This window comes from Rhinopithecus roxellana, chromosome 4 (assembly GCF_007565055.1).
Source record: "Rhinopithecus roxellana isolate Shanxi Qingling chromosome 4, ASM756505v1, whole genome shotgun sequence".
NCBI lineage: Eukaryota > Metazoa > Chordata > Mammalia > Primates > Cercopithecidae > Rhinopithecus > Rhinopithecus roxellana.
This window is the reverse complement of record NC_044552.1, coordinates 157149552-157168281: the sequence shown is the minus strand read 5'-3', so window position 1 is coordinate 157168281 and position 18730 is coordinate 157149552. Positions and strand designations below refer to the sequence as shown.

The window sequence follows — 18730 nt, the reverse complement described above, 5'->3', positions numbered from 1 at the left end:
CTCCTTAGTGAAGAAAGCTTTCAAGCTAAAAATAGGAGGTTTTATTTTTTCTTCTAAAATTTTTTAGACTCATTTACATTTTTTCTGAGTTTACATAGCTTTTAATTAAGAAAGTTACAGTTTTCATGAGACAAACCTGTGTGTATCTTTGATTTCATCTTTGATGTTGGGTCATCTTTTATTCCCTCTTAGATAGTAACTTGCCATTTGTAAAGATTTTATAATTCCAAAAGGCATTGTTCCTCTCAAGTGAACAATTCTTTTCCCACTGTTAGCTACCAACAGGTCACTTGGTCTTGATTGCTGGAGTATAGACATAAGCTGTTGGGGATAAGACATAACGTAGTCTGTTCCTGCTCCTGCCTGCTGCTTCTGGGACTCGGATTCACTCTGCCTGCCCTGCCCGCCCTGGGTCATCATGAGCTCCTTTCACTCTCAGATGAGCCCTTGAGCCCTGCTCTCTCCTGCCTCAGATCCTCTGCACATGCTGTTCCTTCTGTCTTAGCGGCCCCCACTCTCCGCCTCCTTTTTCCGGGCAATTTCTTCAGAACTTTTAAGTGTCAGTTGAAATGCTCCTCCTTCAGAGAAGCTTTCTTTGTTACCGTCTTCCCAGTTCTCCAGGTTAGGTCCTATCTGCTGGTGGACTTCGTCCCAGCACTTTGTTCCCTGTAATCTTCCTTCATAGCATAGTTCATAAGTATACTTGAAATACACTTGTATGTAATTCTGTGCTAACTCTCCAGTTCTCTGTAGATTGAAAGCTCTATGAGGGCAGGAACAGTAATGTGTCTTTTCCTCTATTCTTAGCACACCTCTTGTCTGATGGGGTCATTGTTGAAATAAAGACATGACAGTGATTTCCCTTGAGGAGCTATTAGTGTTATTTGACACACAGTGTGGTATGAAACAGATAATGTGTATTTTCAACTGTAAGTAAGTCAGTCATATTATTAAAGACCCAAGAAAACAAAAGTGAATAAAAGAAAATGGTATACATTTGACACATTGGTATATCTTCTTGGTCTCATCCGTTACAGAATCCTGTTCTTAATGAAAACAAAAAAAAAGAGTTGTTGTTAATTCAAAATTACCATTCTCTAGTTTAAAAAGCCCATTTTCTATTTCAGCACACACACACCTACACACACCCTGGCTCATGTGAAAGGAACAGAGACTCAAGCCTGATCTGATGAGGTTCTGTTAGAAGTGCTGTACATTGACCTTCCTGGAAGGCAGGGTGTAATCCCTACATTTGGTACGGAAGATAAATAGCTATCTGAAAGAGACGATTTCAGTTAGACCTTTTATTTGACATATACAGATAAATAAACCAGGCAGAATCCCTGCTTTTTCTTTCATTTAACTTGTAGCCAAGCTAGGTCTCACTGGAACTGAATTTAGATGCAGTATCTTATCCAGAATAATACCTTTATTTATAGCTGAGAAAATTGAGATCTAGGATGGTTAAAATGCTTCACCAAAGACGTAAGTCCTAGAGCAGACCAGAAAACTGGCTCTCTGAACTGCCAGTCCATACTTTCTCCTGGTCTCTCTCTCGTGCTATGCTCTTTCCACCTGGAGGGACTTTGTCCCACAGGAGAAGTGATCCTTATCAGAGTGAGCTACAAGTGAATGGTCTGCTGAAGATGGGAGGGCCTTGGGCCTTGGAGTTAGATCAGGAATCTAGTTCTGGCTCAGACACTTGCAAGATGAGCCATCTTTTTCCCTACTCTGGGGCCTAGGAATTATGCTAGTACCTGTAGGAGTCCTTGGGTACCTAGTACGTAACAGAGCGCCTCTCATCATCAATAGGAATTAACCTCCTGTACAAAGGATCCTTCCCTAAAATGGTTCTATAAGGTTCTGGTAAAGATGAAATGAGACTGTGTATGATATCAAGCATAGTGCTTACCAAGCATGGTGAGTACTCAGTGCCTAATGGTAGCAATTATACTGTTACAGTGAAAATTCTTCATAACTTAGTGAGTAACAGATTATAGAGCTGATTCAAAACATAAACAAGTATAAATGTTTTATTCTTATTTAATGTTATTTTATTGTTTTTTGACCATTGTCTTAATTTTGAATCTTCATTCATCTGTCTCTTGCAGCTTTTTATAAAAAGTAGCACTGGAGTTTAACTAGTACAGCGTTTTTCAATCTTCCACCATCTGTGTAACACCTTACAATTTTTGCTATATCCTTGTACCACCTATCCTATTATTTTCCTTTTTTAAAAATTTATTCTCTTTTTAGGAAGTCTGTTTTAGAAGGAAACTTTATCATGATAGTAAATATGGAAAACCTAAATAATTTTGCCCTAAATAGAAAACAGTTGTAACAATAAATGACTTTAAGCACATTATACATGTGCCTCCAGAAGTCTTTTAATTACCACTTTATGAAAAACATTGCATATGGTCTTCCATCATGCTGACCTAGAGCCATTAATCAGTATTTTTAGGTTATGCTTCTTCACTCAGCCTCCTGGAGGAGGAATGGTAACTTCTCCATAAGAATGGAAGAGCAGAATTTGCCGTTAAAGTAGGAACAAAAGACATTATTTGTGGCAGTTGATCAGACTCTGTTTATGGCACTGGTCCATGGATCACTTGCTCCTGTAATGATTGTTACAATAAATATTTCCAAGCCCTGTTTCAGACTTCCTGGTCAGAATTTCTTGTGGAAGATACTGAAATCTGTATTTTTAACAAGAAGGTCAAAAATTCTGACGCACATACCAGTTTTGGCAGTCACTGTTTTAAATGGCATTTTTTCAGCCTATCATTTTGAAATTGTTTACAACCACAATTATCAGTGTATCTATAAAGAATTGCTTAATTTTATAATTTTGCATTTTTAAGTTTAGTTTTGGCTCTTAGTCTTTTATACCTACCTGTACAGTAACATCACGATTTTTCAGCAGTCATGAAACTGTTCCATGTAATGTAATTAGTCTTAAATAAACTTTTAATTTTAGAATAGCTTAATTTAAATTTTCTTTCTTTTTTTTTTTTTTTTTTAAGAGACAGAGTCTCACCCAGTTGCCCAGACTGGAGTACACTGGTACAATCATGGCTCACTGCAGCCTCGGAATTTTGGGTTCAAGCGATCCTCTTGCCTCACCCTCCTGAGTAGCCGGGACTACAAGTGTAGACCCCCAAACCTGGCTCATTCTTTTGTTTTTTTGCAGAGATGTGTGTCTCACGATATTGCCCAGGCTGGTGTGAAACTCCTGGCTTCCAGTGATCCTCCCGCCTCCGCCTTCCAGAGTGTTAGGATTACAGATGTGAGCCGCCACACCGGGCCCCTAGAGTAGTTTTAGATTTAGAGACAGTTGCAAAGATAGTACGTAGAATTCCCCTATACCCTATGCCCAGTTTACCCTTTTACTAAATTTTATAGAACTTTATACATTTGTCACGACTAATGAACCAATATTGACACTTTATTGTTAACTCAGAACTTTATTCAGATTTCATTTGTTTTCCCTAGATGTTCTTTTTCTGTTCCCAGATCCTATCCAGGGACCACATTAGTGTGTCTCCTTAGCCTCTTCTTGGCTGGTAACAGTTTCTCACACTTTGTTTTTGATGACTTTGACAGTTTTGAGAAGTAATGATTAGGTATTCTGTAGAAAGTCCCACAACTTGGGTTTGTCAGGTGATTTTGTCTTAGTTTGAGGTTATGGGTTTTTAGGAGGAATATCACAGAGATGAAGTGACTTTGTCATCATATCATATCAGAGGCACGTGCTGTCAACATGGCTTACCACTGATAGGTTAACCTTGACCACCTGTTTGTTGTCAGGTTACTCCATTATAACATTACTTTTTTTCCCACCTTTCTGTCACCAAAAATGTAGCCCACACTTAAGGAGTAGAGAGTTCAACTCCACCTCCTTGAGAGGGAAGTAGGTAAATTATTTGGATTTTTATTTTCTATACAGGAGATATGTATGTATGTATGTATGTACCTGTCTGTCTGTCTGTCTGTCTGTCTGTCTGCCTGCCTGCCTGCCTGCCTATCTATCCATCCATCCATCCACCCACCCACCCACCCAGTAGTTGTCAATATGGGCTCATGGTTGTAATCCAGTGTTACCTCATTTATTTTGTTGCTCAAAGTGCCCCAGCTTCGGCCAAAAGAGAGCTCTTTGAGTTGGCTCCTGTGTCTCTGTAACATACCTGGTGGTTCTGTTTTTGAATATTCCTCACTTGCTGGTGATGCAGGATGCTCAGGCTTATACTGCACCTTCCTTGCCCTAGTCCCACAATCAGCCATTTCTCCAAAATTCTCTTTATTGGAGAATGGTATTGGAAACCAAGATCTAGTCCCTGGATAAACAAGCTCTTTCTGTGCTGTGAAAGCAAAGGTGAGAGATTTTTGTGCCCCGATTGTCCTAGTTGGCCTTCCCCTCTCTGGTTTCCATTTTCCTTCTCCGAATACTTTGGGAGAATACGTCATATGCTCGTATTTCCTTGTTTTATCCTCCCAGCAGTTGGAACTAATGTTTTGAGTGTGTGATGTGTGTCTTAGGCCATATTTACAGTTAACTAATTTTGTAATGCAAATTTTAAGAAAAAGTAACTTCACCTAAGGAGATCCAGGCAGCTCATCTGTCCCCTACAGAGATGGTTCTTCAGTTGCTTGATTTCTAAGAATGCCAGTGATATAAAATGTTTTTTCCACGAGTAAATTTAATTTAGAATAAGGAGATTTTTAAAAAGTTCCTATTTGCAAGAAAAGAGAGTGGGTAGAAGATTATAATTCATTCTTGAATGAATTAACCTTTAATTAAAGTTTTAAACGTTTTTCTTGTTTCTCTGTAAACTCTTTTATGTTTTGTCTTTGGCATAAGCCCCTTTGTTTTTCCTCCCAGCTTTTGACAGTTTTTTATCTTCTAAATTTTCCTGTCTTAGCCCTATGGTTCTCTTTAGTTAAGCCTAAAACAACTGTTTGAATGAATCACGATGTTTATTTTTTGTTGCTTTCCTTTGAATATTTTTTGGTTGGCATTTCATGGTAGAATGTACCCATGGTGATACTGACGTGTCATAATTCTTTCCTTGTTTCAGGGACATGCTCCCACCTGTGCTCCCTGCTGCACTGTCGTGCAGTCAGGCCCAGTCTAAGAAGGAAGGCTTTTCTTTTCTTTTTTTTTTTTTTTTTGAGATAGAGCCTTGCTCTGTTGCTCAGACTGGAGTGCAGTGGCCTGATCTCACTGCAAGCTCTGCCTCCCGGGTTCACGCCATTCTCCTGCCTCAGCCTCCCGAGTAGCTGGGACTACAGGCGCCCGCCATCACGCCCGGCTAATTTTTTTTTGTATGTTTAGTAGAGACGGGTTTTCACCATGTTAGCCAGATGGTCTCGATCTCCTGACCTTGTGATCCGTCCGCCTCAGCCTCCCAAAGTGCTGGGATTACAGGTATGAGCCACCAAGCACATCCAGAAGGAAGGCTCTTCTTATAGTTTTGATTTGCTTCTCACTGTCCTATACACAATATGATCTGGTATTTATCCTCAAAACTTTGGATGAAGATATATATAGACACACTCACACAATTTTTGGAGGTAGTAGATTTGGTAAAAAAAATAAGAAAGCACCCCTGCAAAATGTCTTATTCTTTGTCCTCTGTTTTTAAGTACTCAACTATTTGCAACAAAATTGCAAAAATAACAGAAATAATTAGTTTGTAATTTTTTTTTTTTTTTTTTTTGAGACGGAGCCTCGCTCTGTCGCCCAGGCTGGAGTGCAATGGCACAATCTTGGCTCACTGCAAGCTCTGCGCCCCGGGTTCACGCCATTCTCCTGCCTCAGCCTCCCAAGTAGCTGGGACTATAGGTGCCCACCACCACGCCCAGCTAATTTTTTTTTTTTTATATTTTATGGGAGAGGGGTTTCACCATGTTAGCCAGGATGGTATTGATCTCCTGACCTCGTGATCCACTGTCTCGACCTCCCAAAGTGCTGGGACTACAGGCGTGAGCCACCGCGCCCAGCCATGTTTGTCTTTTTATGTGTTATGGGACTCATTTGTATTGGAATGTCCAAAGAGTTCGCTCTCTTTTTCTTTTGATTTTCTTTTTTTTTTTTTTTTTGGAGTTCTCATTGGAGAGTCTTTCTGAATTGAATTAATTAGTATAAAGTCTTTAAAGTGTTTTGTTATGTTGTATTTATATAGTTTTATGAGAGTTTATTTTCTGAAAGCCTTCATCTGAATTATAAATAGCTTATAATTATTTTTATTTCTAATGATGAGTAAAAAGTTTATCCGTGTAGGCTAATTTGTCTCTTTATATATATTTGTTTTCTATCTTCATGCATTCTTTTTTGTTTTATTTAGTTGAGGACTGATACAATATGCTATATAAATCTATGAGTGAAACAAGACTTTATACCAGAAGACATAAATCAGGGAGGCCTCAGCCACTTATCTACTTGTCCAAGACCTGGTCCTATTCATTTCTTTTTTTTTTTTTTTTTTTTTTGAGACAGAGTCTTGCTTTGTCACCCAGGCTGGAGTACAGTGGCACGATCTTCGCTCACTGAAAGCTCCACCTCCTGGGTTCCCACCATTCTCCTGCCTCAGCCTCCCGAGTAGCTGGGACTACAGGCGCCCGCCACCACGCCCTGCTAATTTTTTTGTATTTTTAGTAGAGACGGGTTTCACTATGTTGGCCAGCGTGGTCTCGAACTCCTGACCTTGTGATCTGCCCGCCTCAGCCTCACAACGTGCTGGGATTACAGGCGTGAGCCACCGCGCCCAACCCTATTCATTTCTTATGTAAAACTTACCAACTGATGTTCACAGCATCATGAATACTGATAGCTAATAGGCTGCTCTAGAATGTAGAATGTGATACAGGCAGTGATTTTCTGTCCCCACTAATTGAACTGTATACTTAACAAGAGTTGCTGGTTTGTTCCTAAATCTATTTAGATCTGTACTTTTTAATTGTGATTGTATAACTCAGTAGACTGTTATACAAATCTATGAAATGTGAGTGTGAAAGAGAATTGTAGCTTCTACATAAACTTTTAATGCTTTGCAAAGCGTCAGTATAGGTGAATAACTTGCAAAACAGTTGCCATCAAATTAGGTGTAAGAGAGAACTGTGAAAGCTTAGGAAAAAAAATCATGAACATCCAGAAAAATCACTCTACAAAAGTATTTAAATTTTTGTTGTATTTTAGAGAAATAGAGTGGAGATTGTAGATGCTGCATTGTGCAACATCTGATAAGCCACAAAGTTGACTCAGAACTTCCATCAGTGGACCCGCACTAAAAGACAAGGCTGTAGCCCTCATCAAAGTAGTGGTTGATTAAAACCCATTCATGGGTTGAAGCAAAAATAAAATGTAAGGTTTGTATGTGTGGCAGTTATGTATTACAGTTTAACAAACCATACTAATGTTTAATGGCTTAAAATAAAAACCATTTATTAGCTGTCATAGTATTGAGTGGTTTTTCTGCTGCTTATGGTGTTGGCTGCAGAGCAGGGACAAATGGAGATTCAAAATAGTCTCACTCTCAGGGCTAGCAAGTTAAGTTAGTGCTGGCTGTCAGCTGGGAGCTCTGCTAGTTTGAGCTAGCTAGCTTCTCCTTCATGCACTTCTCCACCTAAGTTGGGTTCCTTACCTGGTGGCTAACTTTCCCAGGAGTACACAGGTGGCCTTCTTAAGGGTTAGACCCGGGAGTGGTCCAGTGTCATTTTTGCTACATTGCATGGGTTAAAGCAGTCACAAAGTCATTCCACATTCAGAAGTGGATATACAAGTTTGTGACCATGAGGGAGGCCAGTTTCATCAAGGACCACCCAAGTAACAGCTGCCACAGTATATTGTTTTTTGTCTGCATGTTTCATTTTTAGTGTTTTTCATGTATGTATGTTTAATTAGCTGTCCAACCACAAGTTCCCGTAGCATTGGATCAGACTTCTAAATTAAAGTGTTTGCAAGAAAACAGTAATTTGGTAAAAACTTGTATTTTTACTAGTAAATGTAGGGGCATAGGGATTTCAGCCCATGTTAATCTGATTCCAAAACATTGCCTACATCATACCCCATTGCTGTCATTTTGGTTAGTAGAGAGTCATCTTTGCACCCAGGGTTACAGAATCACTTAAACAACATTATTGTCAAAAATCAATAATCCTTCATTTTTGTAGCCTTTAAAAAATATATTTTAAAAATAGTGAAATGTTATGTATTTAAAGGGATTTGGATAACGATTAAATCCAAAATGTAAAAGATAAACTTACTTAACTTGACTTGTTTGTTCAATCAGCAAGTAGTTTTGAGCACATAATCTGCACCAGCCACTGTTCTAGACACCGGAGAAGCAGTGGTAAGGATGACAAGCTCCTGCTCTTCAGTAATTGTTGGGGAGATAGTTTCTTACTCATTTCCATAGGAAATGTGTGTGTTTTTTTTTAAAATCTACATTTGTTTTAAAAAGATGAATTTTCATTAAAAAGCAAGTCTAAATGTCTACCTTGAAAAATAACCAAGATTAGTTAGGTTTGTAAAGAGTCTATGCTCTGAATCAGTGCAAAAGTTAAAATAGTACATGTTGGATAAGCTCGTGGTTTGACTGTTCACCTGGAGGTGAGCTGATAAATGTTCAACTGTAGGTTGATGATAAAGATAACTAACTTATTGATAAATTGACTCGTGTAATAGGGATAACTTATTAATAAATTGGCTTTTGTAGTATGAACCAAAAATACAACCTCAAACTGAGCTTAGCTCCCTTTGATTAATACTGCAGACCAAGCAAGCTATACAAATTGTTTAAAGAAAAAAGAAACCTAGAAAATCTATCCCTTCTGCCTATATCCCTCCTCTCTTTCCCCCAATAGCAGAAATCTCCCTAATACTTATTACCTAATAGAGAATAGGTGGAGGTGGAGGTAGATGAGAGAACTTCACACAGATGAATATTATACTTCACAAGTGGATAAAATATCCTTTTATTTCGAAGGATGTCGCTAAATGAAGAGTTTTGTTTTTTGTTTTTTGTTGTGGCCGGAGTGGTGTTGGGGGGCAGGGATGGCTTTTGCAGAACCACAGATGTTTTCAGACTCATCTAATCCGACTTCATCATTTTACAGATAGCTATTTCAGGTACCATTGTGGTTTTCCTAATATGTCAGAGTAGAACTATTTAACCCCAAGTAACTTGAATTTTTGTTTTGTTTTCTTTTCACACATTTTTCCTTTAAAACCTAGACCAAACTCCTTTGGGTTGAGTTCACGACACACTTTGCCTAGACCAGATTGTAGTGTAATAATAGTACTTAGCAGGGTTGGTAAAAGAGTGAAATGTTGTTTTACGTGACTGTCAGAAATTTAGTACCAGAAAGACATTTCACATTTGTATGTTATTAAACACAAGTAAGACAAATGTTTCAGGGCAGCTGATGTAGACCTTGCACTCCTTTCCTCATCCCAAATCATTGGTATCCATGTAAACATTCTCAGCTGGTCAGCTGACCACATTAGCTCATCTCACATGAACGATTACAAGATGAGGTTTTGGATGCTTACGGTTAATTGAAATGATGCAAGTTCTTTTGAACTTACCACTAGTATTTTTCTAGATTTTGTGTATAAGTGTTTTTTTGTTTGTTTGTTTTAAAGAAAAAAGAATAAAAGTTTGCTTGATTTCTTTCCCTCTTATTATATGTTACTTCTAAGCTAAGGCTCTCAAACTAAGTTTTCTCTGGCTGCTTTTAATATTTTTCTCTTCATCATTGGTTTTCAGCAGTTTGGTTATGATGTACATTACAACAGACTGGGAGTTTTCTTTATAGTTCTTTTGCTCAGAGTTCGTTGGATCTGTGAGCTTATGGTTTTCTCCAGATTTGAAAAATTTTCAGTCCTTCTTCAGAGATGTTTTCCTGTGCCTGCCTTCTCTAGTTTTGAACTCCAGTAACACATGGTTAAACTGCTTGATACTGTCACACAGGACACTGGTACCCTGTTTTTTTTTTTTTTTTTTTTCTCCCAATCTTTCTCTCTCTGATTCATTTTTGATAGTTTCTGTTGCTGTATCTTCAAGTTCACTGATGTTTTTCTCCTGTGTCTGATCTGCTGTTAAACCGACAGAGTATATTTCAGATATATTTTTCATCTTTATAATGTCCACTTGAGTCATTTCTGGTCTGTTTCTTTTGGTTTTTCTCCTGGTTTGGATCATATATTTTTTTCTTTGGTATTTTTGTTTGTTTGTTTGTTTGAGACAGTGTCTTGCTTTGTCACCCAGGCTGGAGTGCAGTGGCACCAGCTCAAGTGATCCTCTTGCCTCTGTCTCCTTGAGTAGCTGGGACCACAGGTGCATGCCACCATACCTGCTTAAATTTTTTTTTTTTTTTTTTTTTTTTTGTGGAGATGTGGTTTTGCCATGTTGCCCAGGCTGGTCTCGAACTTCTGAGCACAAGCAATTTGCCCACCTCAGCCTCCCAGGTGCTGGGATTACAGACATGAGCCATTGCACTTGGCTGGTAATTTTTTGATAGGATGGAAAACATTTGTGAATTTTATTTATTAGGTGCTAGACTCTTTTTAAAAGAAAGTTTCTTTAAATACTGTTGGATTTTGTTCTGACATGTATGTATTACTAAGTTGCTTGGATGGAATGTAAACCAGCATCTTTTCCAACAAGTGAGAATAGCATGTTGACCGCATTAAGTAAATCCTAAGAAAGTATTAAATTCATTTTAATTATGAATTATAAGTATAGTGGCTGGTAGTACCATATGACATTTTCCTAACTCGTTTTCTGTGGTGCTTAATGAGTAAGAAGGGATAAAATATACTGTGTTTTGTCTTATTTTAATATTTTGTTTATGACAGTATTCATCTTCATTTAAGTGTGATTTTTACATGTTTACTGTTAGAATAATTAGATAGTTTAGAAATACTTTGAAGTCAGTAGTTGTTCATTGTGTCTATGTGAATGTATAAGGATAAGACAGATGACTTTTGGTTTTGTAATAAATGCAGATCGGAAAACAAGGGATTGTTAGCTTCTGTAGAATTATTACAAGGATTTATTCTTGTACTTTTATTTGAGAGTACAGCCACATTAATTTTTCCACGTGTAGAGCAACAGTTTGTCCGCAGTTGGAGGATAGCACAACACAAATACTCTTCTGGGTCCCCAATGTGTAGTCTTCATACAAGTTAGCCTTTTTATTATATGTACTTTCTTAGACCCTCTTTATCTGCTAATGCACAGAACTCAATTCCCATGGCATGTAGATCCCACAAAGGTACTTATTTATTTATTTTTTAAAACTCAGCTGTGCTTGTCATTTTACATCATGACTCTCCTCAGGTTGAGGGGCTTGACATTTGGGTCACTGAGGTTTGATATTGTCAGTCCCTCTTCACAAAAATTCTCCTCCACTTTCACTCTGCGTTGCATTAATTCGTCATCCACACGGTATAGCCAGATGCTAGCAAAACAGACCATTTTATATTTTTCATAGCCCTTTATTTCTGTTACTTTAATTTTTTAAAAGAAATCTTTACAACTGAATTTCCTGAAATAGTTAGAATGTAGACCTTTAAAATTCCAAATTATTAGTTTTAATAGTCTTAGAAAGATTCAATAATGGATGCTTCACCCATCCAGGACGGCTGAGATGCGGCCTTAGCTTCTGAGTTCACATTCCTCCTCACCACAAAGGATGTGTTTTGAAAGAGATTTTGTTTGCTTTTTCATATCTGACTTCATTTTTTAATTATCTTGGTATTCCCTGCTGTCTGGCTTTGATGTATTTAACCGACTAAACATTTGTGCTATAGTTTCCTGGCAGTTACCATTCTTACGTGTTAAGTGCATTATTATGGAAAGCACTGAATGTTTGAGAGCACTCTATGCTGGACACTCCTGGAGATTCTAAAGTAATAAAATACAGTCTTTTCTTGGAAATTAAATGAAAACAGAAACCTTATAATAATGAGTTTGAAAGAATTCAAAAGATGTTTAAAATGTTAGAAGTGCTTCCAGGCCTATACCATGCTGAACTCCTAGGTGAGCTTCTCTTTTAAGGTGAAGCGGATGAACAAGAACTCAGGTTCTCTCAGTGAGCACAGTGACCTCCAAGGCCTGTGATATGAGTGGTGTCAAGCATTTAGTGAACACTTACTATCTTCTGACTCTTTGGTTAAGTATTCATTATTGGGTTTAATCCTCATAGGAATAAGTGTAAGTCTAAGTATTTATTATCCTTATTTTATAAATGTACACGGTAGAGACAAAATTTGTCCACAGTCCGCCCAGCTAATAGGCAGTACAGCTAGGATTTAAATGTGGGTCTACTACACCACCAAGCCTATGCTGCTTATCATTCCAAACAGTGTTATTAACCACTGCAGCACATGGAAAATAAATAAATGATTTTGATACTTATAGCCATGTTTTTTTTTTTTTTTTTTTTTTGAGGCGGAGTCTCGCTCTGTCGCCCAGGCTGGAGTGCAGTGGCCGGATCTCAGCTCACTGCAAGCTCCGCCTCCCGGGTTTACGCCATTCTCCGGCCTCAGCCTCCCGAGTAGCAGGGACTACAGGCACCCGCCACCTCGCCCGGCTAGTTTTTTGTATTTTTTAGTAGAGACGGGGTTTCACCGTGTTAGCCAGGATGGTCTCGATTTCCTGACCTCGTGATCCGCCCGTCTCGGCCATGTTTTTTAATCAGTCAAATCAACTGTTACACGGTGAGTATAGAAGAAGTGGGTGTAAGACATTTCAAGTTAATCTGTAAGTTTACACTTCATTGTGTGATGTTATGAGACTTATAAATGTAGTTTAAGGAAATAGGCAAGTGCATTTAAAACGTATTTCTAAATTTGCACATGGTTTAAAGTTAGCTTTCAGGACCTTTAACTTGTATGTCTTGTGTGTACACACGTGTTTAGGAGCACGTGTGTATTATCATAAAGTATTTAGAGTGGTCTTTAAAAATGCGGTTATTAAAAAATCAGTTTTTGACCCATTAGGGGTCTTTTATAGATTTCAGTTCTGGAAATTTTTATAATTCTGCAACATTTTTGTTTTTTAAAAGGTAATTTCTTTTCTGCAGTTTTGTCGATCTAATTCAGTCATAATGGACCATATATTGTAGAGTGGCTTTTCTGTTTCGCTCATGACTTTGAAATAGCTTTGATTGTATATCAAGATACAAATTGCCAGGAAGAAATGGATTATATACTGAATATAATTTGGAGTTATGTTTATAAAATATAAATCATATTTTATAAATGTTCAGAATGAGGTATACTGTGATGGTACATATTTGGAAAGAGTTTCATGATTGATTCCTTCTGGTTCACTTTTAAAGAATTGTATTGGCTCTCAATTTGTATCATTAAATCTTATTTTGTTAGCTTTGCAGAAATAGAACTTTGTCAAAATTGTGATGATTTGAGAAGTTGGCTAGGGATAGAGAATTGGCAGGCAGTGTTTTTAGAGAACAAATTAATGAGAAATTGCATTTTGAAGGTGAAAAGAAACATTTTTATTTTTCTTCTTTTATGGCATCCTTCTCCCCTGCACCTTGCTTGAGCTCTTCACTGTGGTTTTTTTTCTTCCCAATTTTTTGTTGTGTTAAAATACACATAAGATAAAATTTAATGTTTTAATCATTTTCAAGTGGTTCGGTGGTATTAAATACATACGTAATGTCTGTGCTGTAATTTTTATCAGAGAACTTAGAAAATGGACCTGCCGTACTTTCTCAGTACTTGCTGCTTTGCTGTGTGGATCATGGCAAAGTGCTCCTATACGTTCTGTTTTCTGTGTCTTTCAGAGAGAGAAAGAGGCGAGGCACTGAAGTTCAGAGCAGGACTGAACTTGCCCACTCATCAATTAAACTGTCAGTAGCTAGCACATAAGTACATTTTTAGTTCTGTCTGATTTGTATCTTTTAGTCCTTCGCTGTTTTTTCCTTAAGGCGTAAGTTTTTAGTTCTATATTTCTTTTGTGTTAGAAAGAGCTCTATAAACAAGAGAAACAAAGCATAACAGCTCCACCCATGTGGTACTCCTTGTTCATGGTAAGAGCAGTAGCAGTCACAATCATTACTCTCTTCAAGCGAAAGGAAAGTTCTCCTTTTGAGTTTTCACAGGTAAAAATAGGAGAAGTACGGTGCTGAAGAGATGTTTACGTACAAAAGTTTTACAAAGAATTATTTTAAAAATTATAAATAAATTTGAATTCACTTACTGTGTTACTGAATATTTTCCCTATGCACTGTCTTTCATAGGCAAGAGGGCACATTGGGAGATGCGGCTTGCAAGAGTCCTGAGTCTGATCCAGAGGACTTCTCTGATGAAACAAATACAGAGAATCTGTATGGCAACTCTCCCCCCAGCACACCTCGACAGATTAAACGCATGTCAACCAAACACCAGAGGAATAATGTGGGGAGGCCAGCCAGTCGGTCTAATTTGAAAGGTGAGTCTTGTACTTTAAAAAAGTTGTACGAGAGGGCATGGCACTTGATTGATTCTTTCTGCAATAAGGTTAGCTATTTCTTTTATTTTTAATTTGATTTTCATGCTCCTGTTAAGTTCCATTTTTTATTTTTGAATTATTACTGTTAGTATTAATAAAAGAGACACATAGTTTTCCAGAGATAGAAAGGTTTGTCCTGAGGATGGTTAAAGCCAGCATTGCGCGAGGCATTTGAAGATGTGAAAGAGGGCAAATGTTTCCCAGTGTGCTAATCCAAGATGGCTACGGGTTCCATGGGATAGATGGCCTTCTGTTCTTTCAGTCTCTTAGGCTGAAGTTTCTAGATTCTCTCTGCCCAGAAGTGGTATATTGGGGATTTGAGGAGAGACAGAGCCAGGCTGTCTTCCCCTGGATTCCCTCTGCTCTCTGCTGGTGCCCCGAGGTGCTGCCTTTAGGGTACAGGGCTCTCTTTTTCACACTAAGCACAATGACTAGATGGTACCCCTCACCTAACAACCATGACAGAACCTGCTTTCTACTTTTCTCTTTCTTTAGGATCGTAAAGTCCACATATTGCTCTACTAGAAGTGGAGAGTTTTGTGCTTTTTTTCCCCCCAGCCTCCTTTTAGTGGGATGTAACTGTTCTTTTTTTGTGGTAGATGAATTGAATGATACTGCACTGTAGCCTCCTTGTGCCCTACGTGATGGCCTGGAACCCTGTGGTTTTAGAATTTGCCTGTTAATCATAGCAAACCAGTTGTCCTAAAACAAATGCCATATATTCCTGGAATTTATTCAGCTATTACTGCATGAGATGTGGATTTTAGTCTTCATCTTGCCTGAGAAATTTCTCACTGTTGACCTCACACTCATTTCTACCTCTCCCTTTCTGTAGTCTGTGTTCATTCTTCCTCTTTGTTCTGCTTCCTCTTTCTGTAGATTTCTTCCATATATTGAGCTTTGATGGCAGTTAGTGGCGTCTTCACTTTGCATCCCCATCAGAGCCCTTCCTCAAGAGAGAAGGAGGGCAAGAGGATTGGGTTTTGTTGTGTCGATTTGCTTGAGTGAGATCCTATCCAAGGGAAGTTCCCAAGCAGGAAAGAGTCTTTCCCACAAATGATTTTTCCACATAAGATACTTCTTATAAAACTTGATTTGCTGTAATTTTTTAACCTACCCCTTTGGAAACTTCCCATTGCAATTTGTCATCTTGAAAATCATTTCTTGTGCATTTTCTCAAAGAAATTTCTCAAATGATTATGGAAGTTTCTTATCTATGGTAGGAATCAGTGAAGTAGCATCTACTGAATCAATATTGGTTAATAAATATTTGCTTTGTGTTAGTAAAGTGAGATGATGTCGGTAGTACACTTGCTTTTTCTTGTTGATTCATACTATTTTAGAACATGAGTTGAGAACACAATTTCCCCTTTTTATACATTGAGAAACTGAGGCCCAGGGTTTCAGGGCAACTCTTTTTAAGTCCAGAAGGCTTGAGATAGTGTCAGGACTAATTTGTACCACTGGTTCTCATGGTACTCTATTTGGACTTCTTCCTAGTACAACAACAGCGGTTGCGCTTATCTGAAGGCAATATTTGAGCTGACTTTATGGTCTTTCACTAATCAGTGAGACAACCAGTCACTAGATGTTTGTTGAGGTTCTGCTGTCCTGCTGGGCTGTGTGAGAGATAGAGGGAAGGGAAAGGATTGGCCCTTTTCCTCCACAATTTTTAAAATTGTTTATTTCATGAAATTGTAGAATTTTAGAGCTGGAAGGAGCCTCAGAGATTGTTTGCTCAAGTTCCTGCCATTTTTCAGATGAAGAAGCTAATGCTCACAGACCCTTTGATTTATAGCTGTCTGATAGCAGACCCAGGACACCAAAATCCTTAATAACTTATTCTTTTTCTTATTGCAAAAGATAATGTGTTTGTTGCAGGAAATTCAGAAAATACAGACAAAAAAAAAAAAATCACCCATTGAACCTGATACACAAAAGTAGCTTCTTTTACCATTTGTAAAAGCTTGACTACAGACTCCATAGCTTTTTGCTGTATATGTTTATGTTGTTGTACTATCTTTACTATTTTATAATGGCTTCTTAAATTTAATGTTTTACGAACTTTTTATGTCACAGAATAACCTGTACTTTTAATTTAAGTGTCTGCTATATCATTTGTAGCTGCGTCTTCACAGTTATCATTAGCAATTACTGGTTGCTTACTGTGGGTTAAGCACTGTGCTTAGCACCTCAAAAGAATTATCTTTTGAATACTGTAATAACCCAGTAAAGTGTTGGTCTTATATAATACAAATTAAGTATCCCTAATCCACATGCTCCAAAGTCTGAGGCCTTTTGAATACAGACATGATGCTCCAAGGAAATGCTAATTGGAACATTTTGGACTTCGGATTTTTGGATTTGTGGTGCTTACTCGGAAAGTATAATGCAAATATTCCAAAATCCAAAACACTTCTGGTCCCAAGCATTTCAGATAAAGGACTTTAAACCTGTACTTATTTTATGGCTAAGGAAACTGGCTCAGAGCAAGCAGTTTTACGGCTTTTAATTTTAAATGTCTCAGTCACATATATATTAGAAAGTGGCTTCACATGTATGCCAGCTGGTGAATTATTTCTTGCCAACATTCTTGTTTGTGAATGCCAAGACAAGGTGGAAGTGAGATGCCAGCGGTAGACAGGTGGGCCATTTTAATGTTTTAGTCTTGTGTTGTGATGGTTAATAGTCCTTGAGAATTTATTTGTTCTCAGACTATTGCAGCACAGCATGGTGGACAAAAGCAGAAACTTGGTTGCTCGATCGCGCAGACTCCAGTCCTGGTTCCACCACCTTCTGCATATGCAGCCTCCATATATCATTTTCTTTACCTGTAAAATCATCTGCCTTATAGTGTCGTGAGGATTATGTATTCAGTCTTAGCTATCATCATTATTATTGTAAACTCAGGATTTTTTTTTTCTGAGGTGGAGTTTCACTCTTGTTGCCCAGGATGGAGTGCAGTGGCGCGATCTTGCCTCACTGCAACCTCTGCCTCCCGGGTTCAAGCGATTCTCCTGCCTCAGCCTCCTGAGTAGCTGGGACTACAGGCACGCACCACCATGCCCGACTAATTTTGTATTTTTAGTAGAGACGATGTTTCACTATGTTGACCAGGCTGGTCTTGAACTCCTGACCTCAGGTGATCCACCTGCCTCGGCCTCCCAAAGTGCTGTGGTTACAGGCATGAGCCACCATGCCCGGCCGTAAACTCAGGATTTCTTCCCAACACTTACTACTTTTTTTCTTGACTTAAATCTTAAAGCAAAATTAAATAATTACGTTGTTGACATATCCTTATTAAATGGTGTTCCCATTTTTAGGACCCTGAGTTTTAGATTAAATGATTGTCTGAAGTCATGTGGCTACTGTTCCTGCTTCTGTCGCGCCTGGACTACACATTTCCTTGTATGTCTTCCTAGTCCTTTGCTTTATCTCACTACATATGCTGCTAGTACAGTTTATTGTTATTGTTGTTGCCTGTCTTTCCTTCCTTCCATCCTCTTCCTCTCTTTTCTTTCTTCTGCCTTTCTCACTCTTTCTCTCCTTACTCCCTTTTTTCCTTTCCTCCCTCTGTTCTTTCCTTACTTCTCCTCCATTCTTTCCATTGAATTAGCATTTGAGTGACTCCGTAGGCATGTGCTCTTTTGGAAGATGAATAAGACCTAGTTCCAGGTCAAGTAGGGAGTACCCAAATGACCAACAGTACAGGCTCCTCTGGATGCACACAGGAGGCAGTGTTGAGAAGACCTGGGCTTGGGAAGACTTCTAGAACAAGTGACATTTGTGCTGTGACCTCAAGGCTGAGTCAGGAAGACCAGTATTTCAAACTAGCATGTGACTCCTAATAGTATATTGGCCGCCTCAGTATTTTGAGGAGTTTTTTAGAATTAATTAGATTGGTCAGATTTATTTAAAAAGCTGTCCAAGGAAATGTGAACTGTTACATTATTTCTTTCTCACTGCAACAGGCAAAGGCTCTCTGAGTCATACTATTAACTTTAGAACTGTGGTCAGAGTTGGACTCATCTTTTAAACAAACAGTCACCAATAACATTTGCATTTTTCAGATTATCTATCGTGTAACAAACCACCGCGAAACTTGGTGGCATGAAAGAGCGGTTATTTTATTGCTCATGATACTGTGGTTCAGGTGTGTAGGCAGGGCACAGGTCATCCCTGTCCAGGATGTCTGGAGCCTTGGC

General features: G+C 38.4%; 1 protein-coding gene across 4 annotated transcripts in view; it reads left to right on the top strand.

The window, feature by feature from the left end:
• MAP3K4 (mitogen-activated protein kinase kinase kinase 4) overlaps window positions 1-18730 on the top strand; it is a 129468-nt gene that overhangs the window by 29271 nt on the left and 81467 nt on the right. For all 4 annotated transcript variants that reach the window (XM_010373155.2, XM_030929027.1, XM_010373154.2 and 1 more), the window contains exon 2: window positions 14275-14465. In XM_010373155.2, the coding sequence (XP_010371457.1) occupies window positions 14275-14465 (191 nt within the window). The remainder of the gene's footprint in view (window positions 1-14274; window positions 14466-18730) is intronic.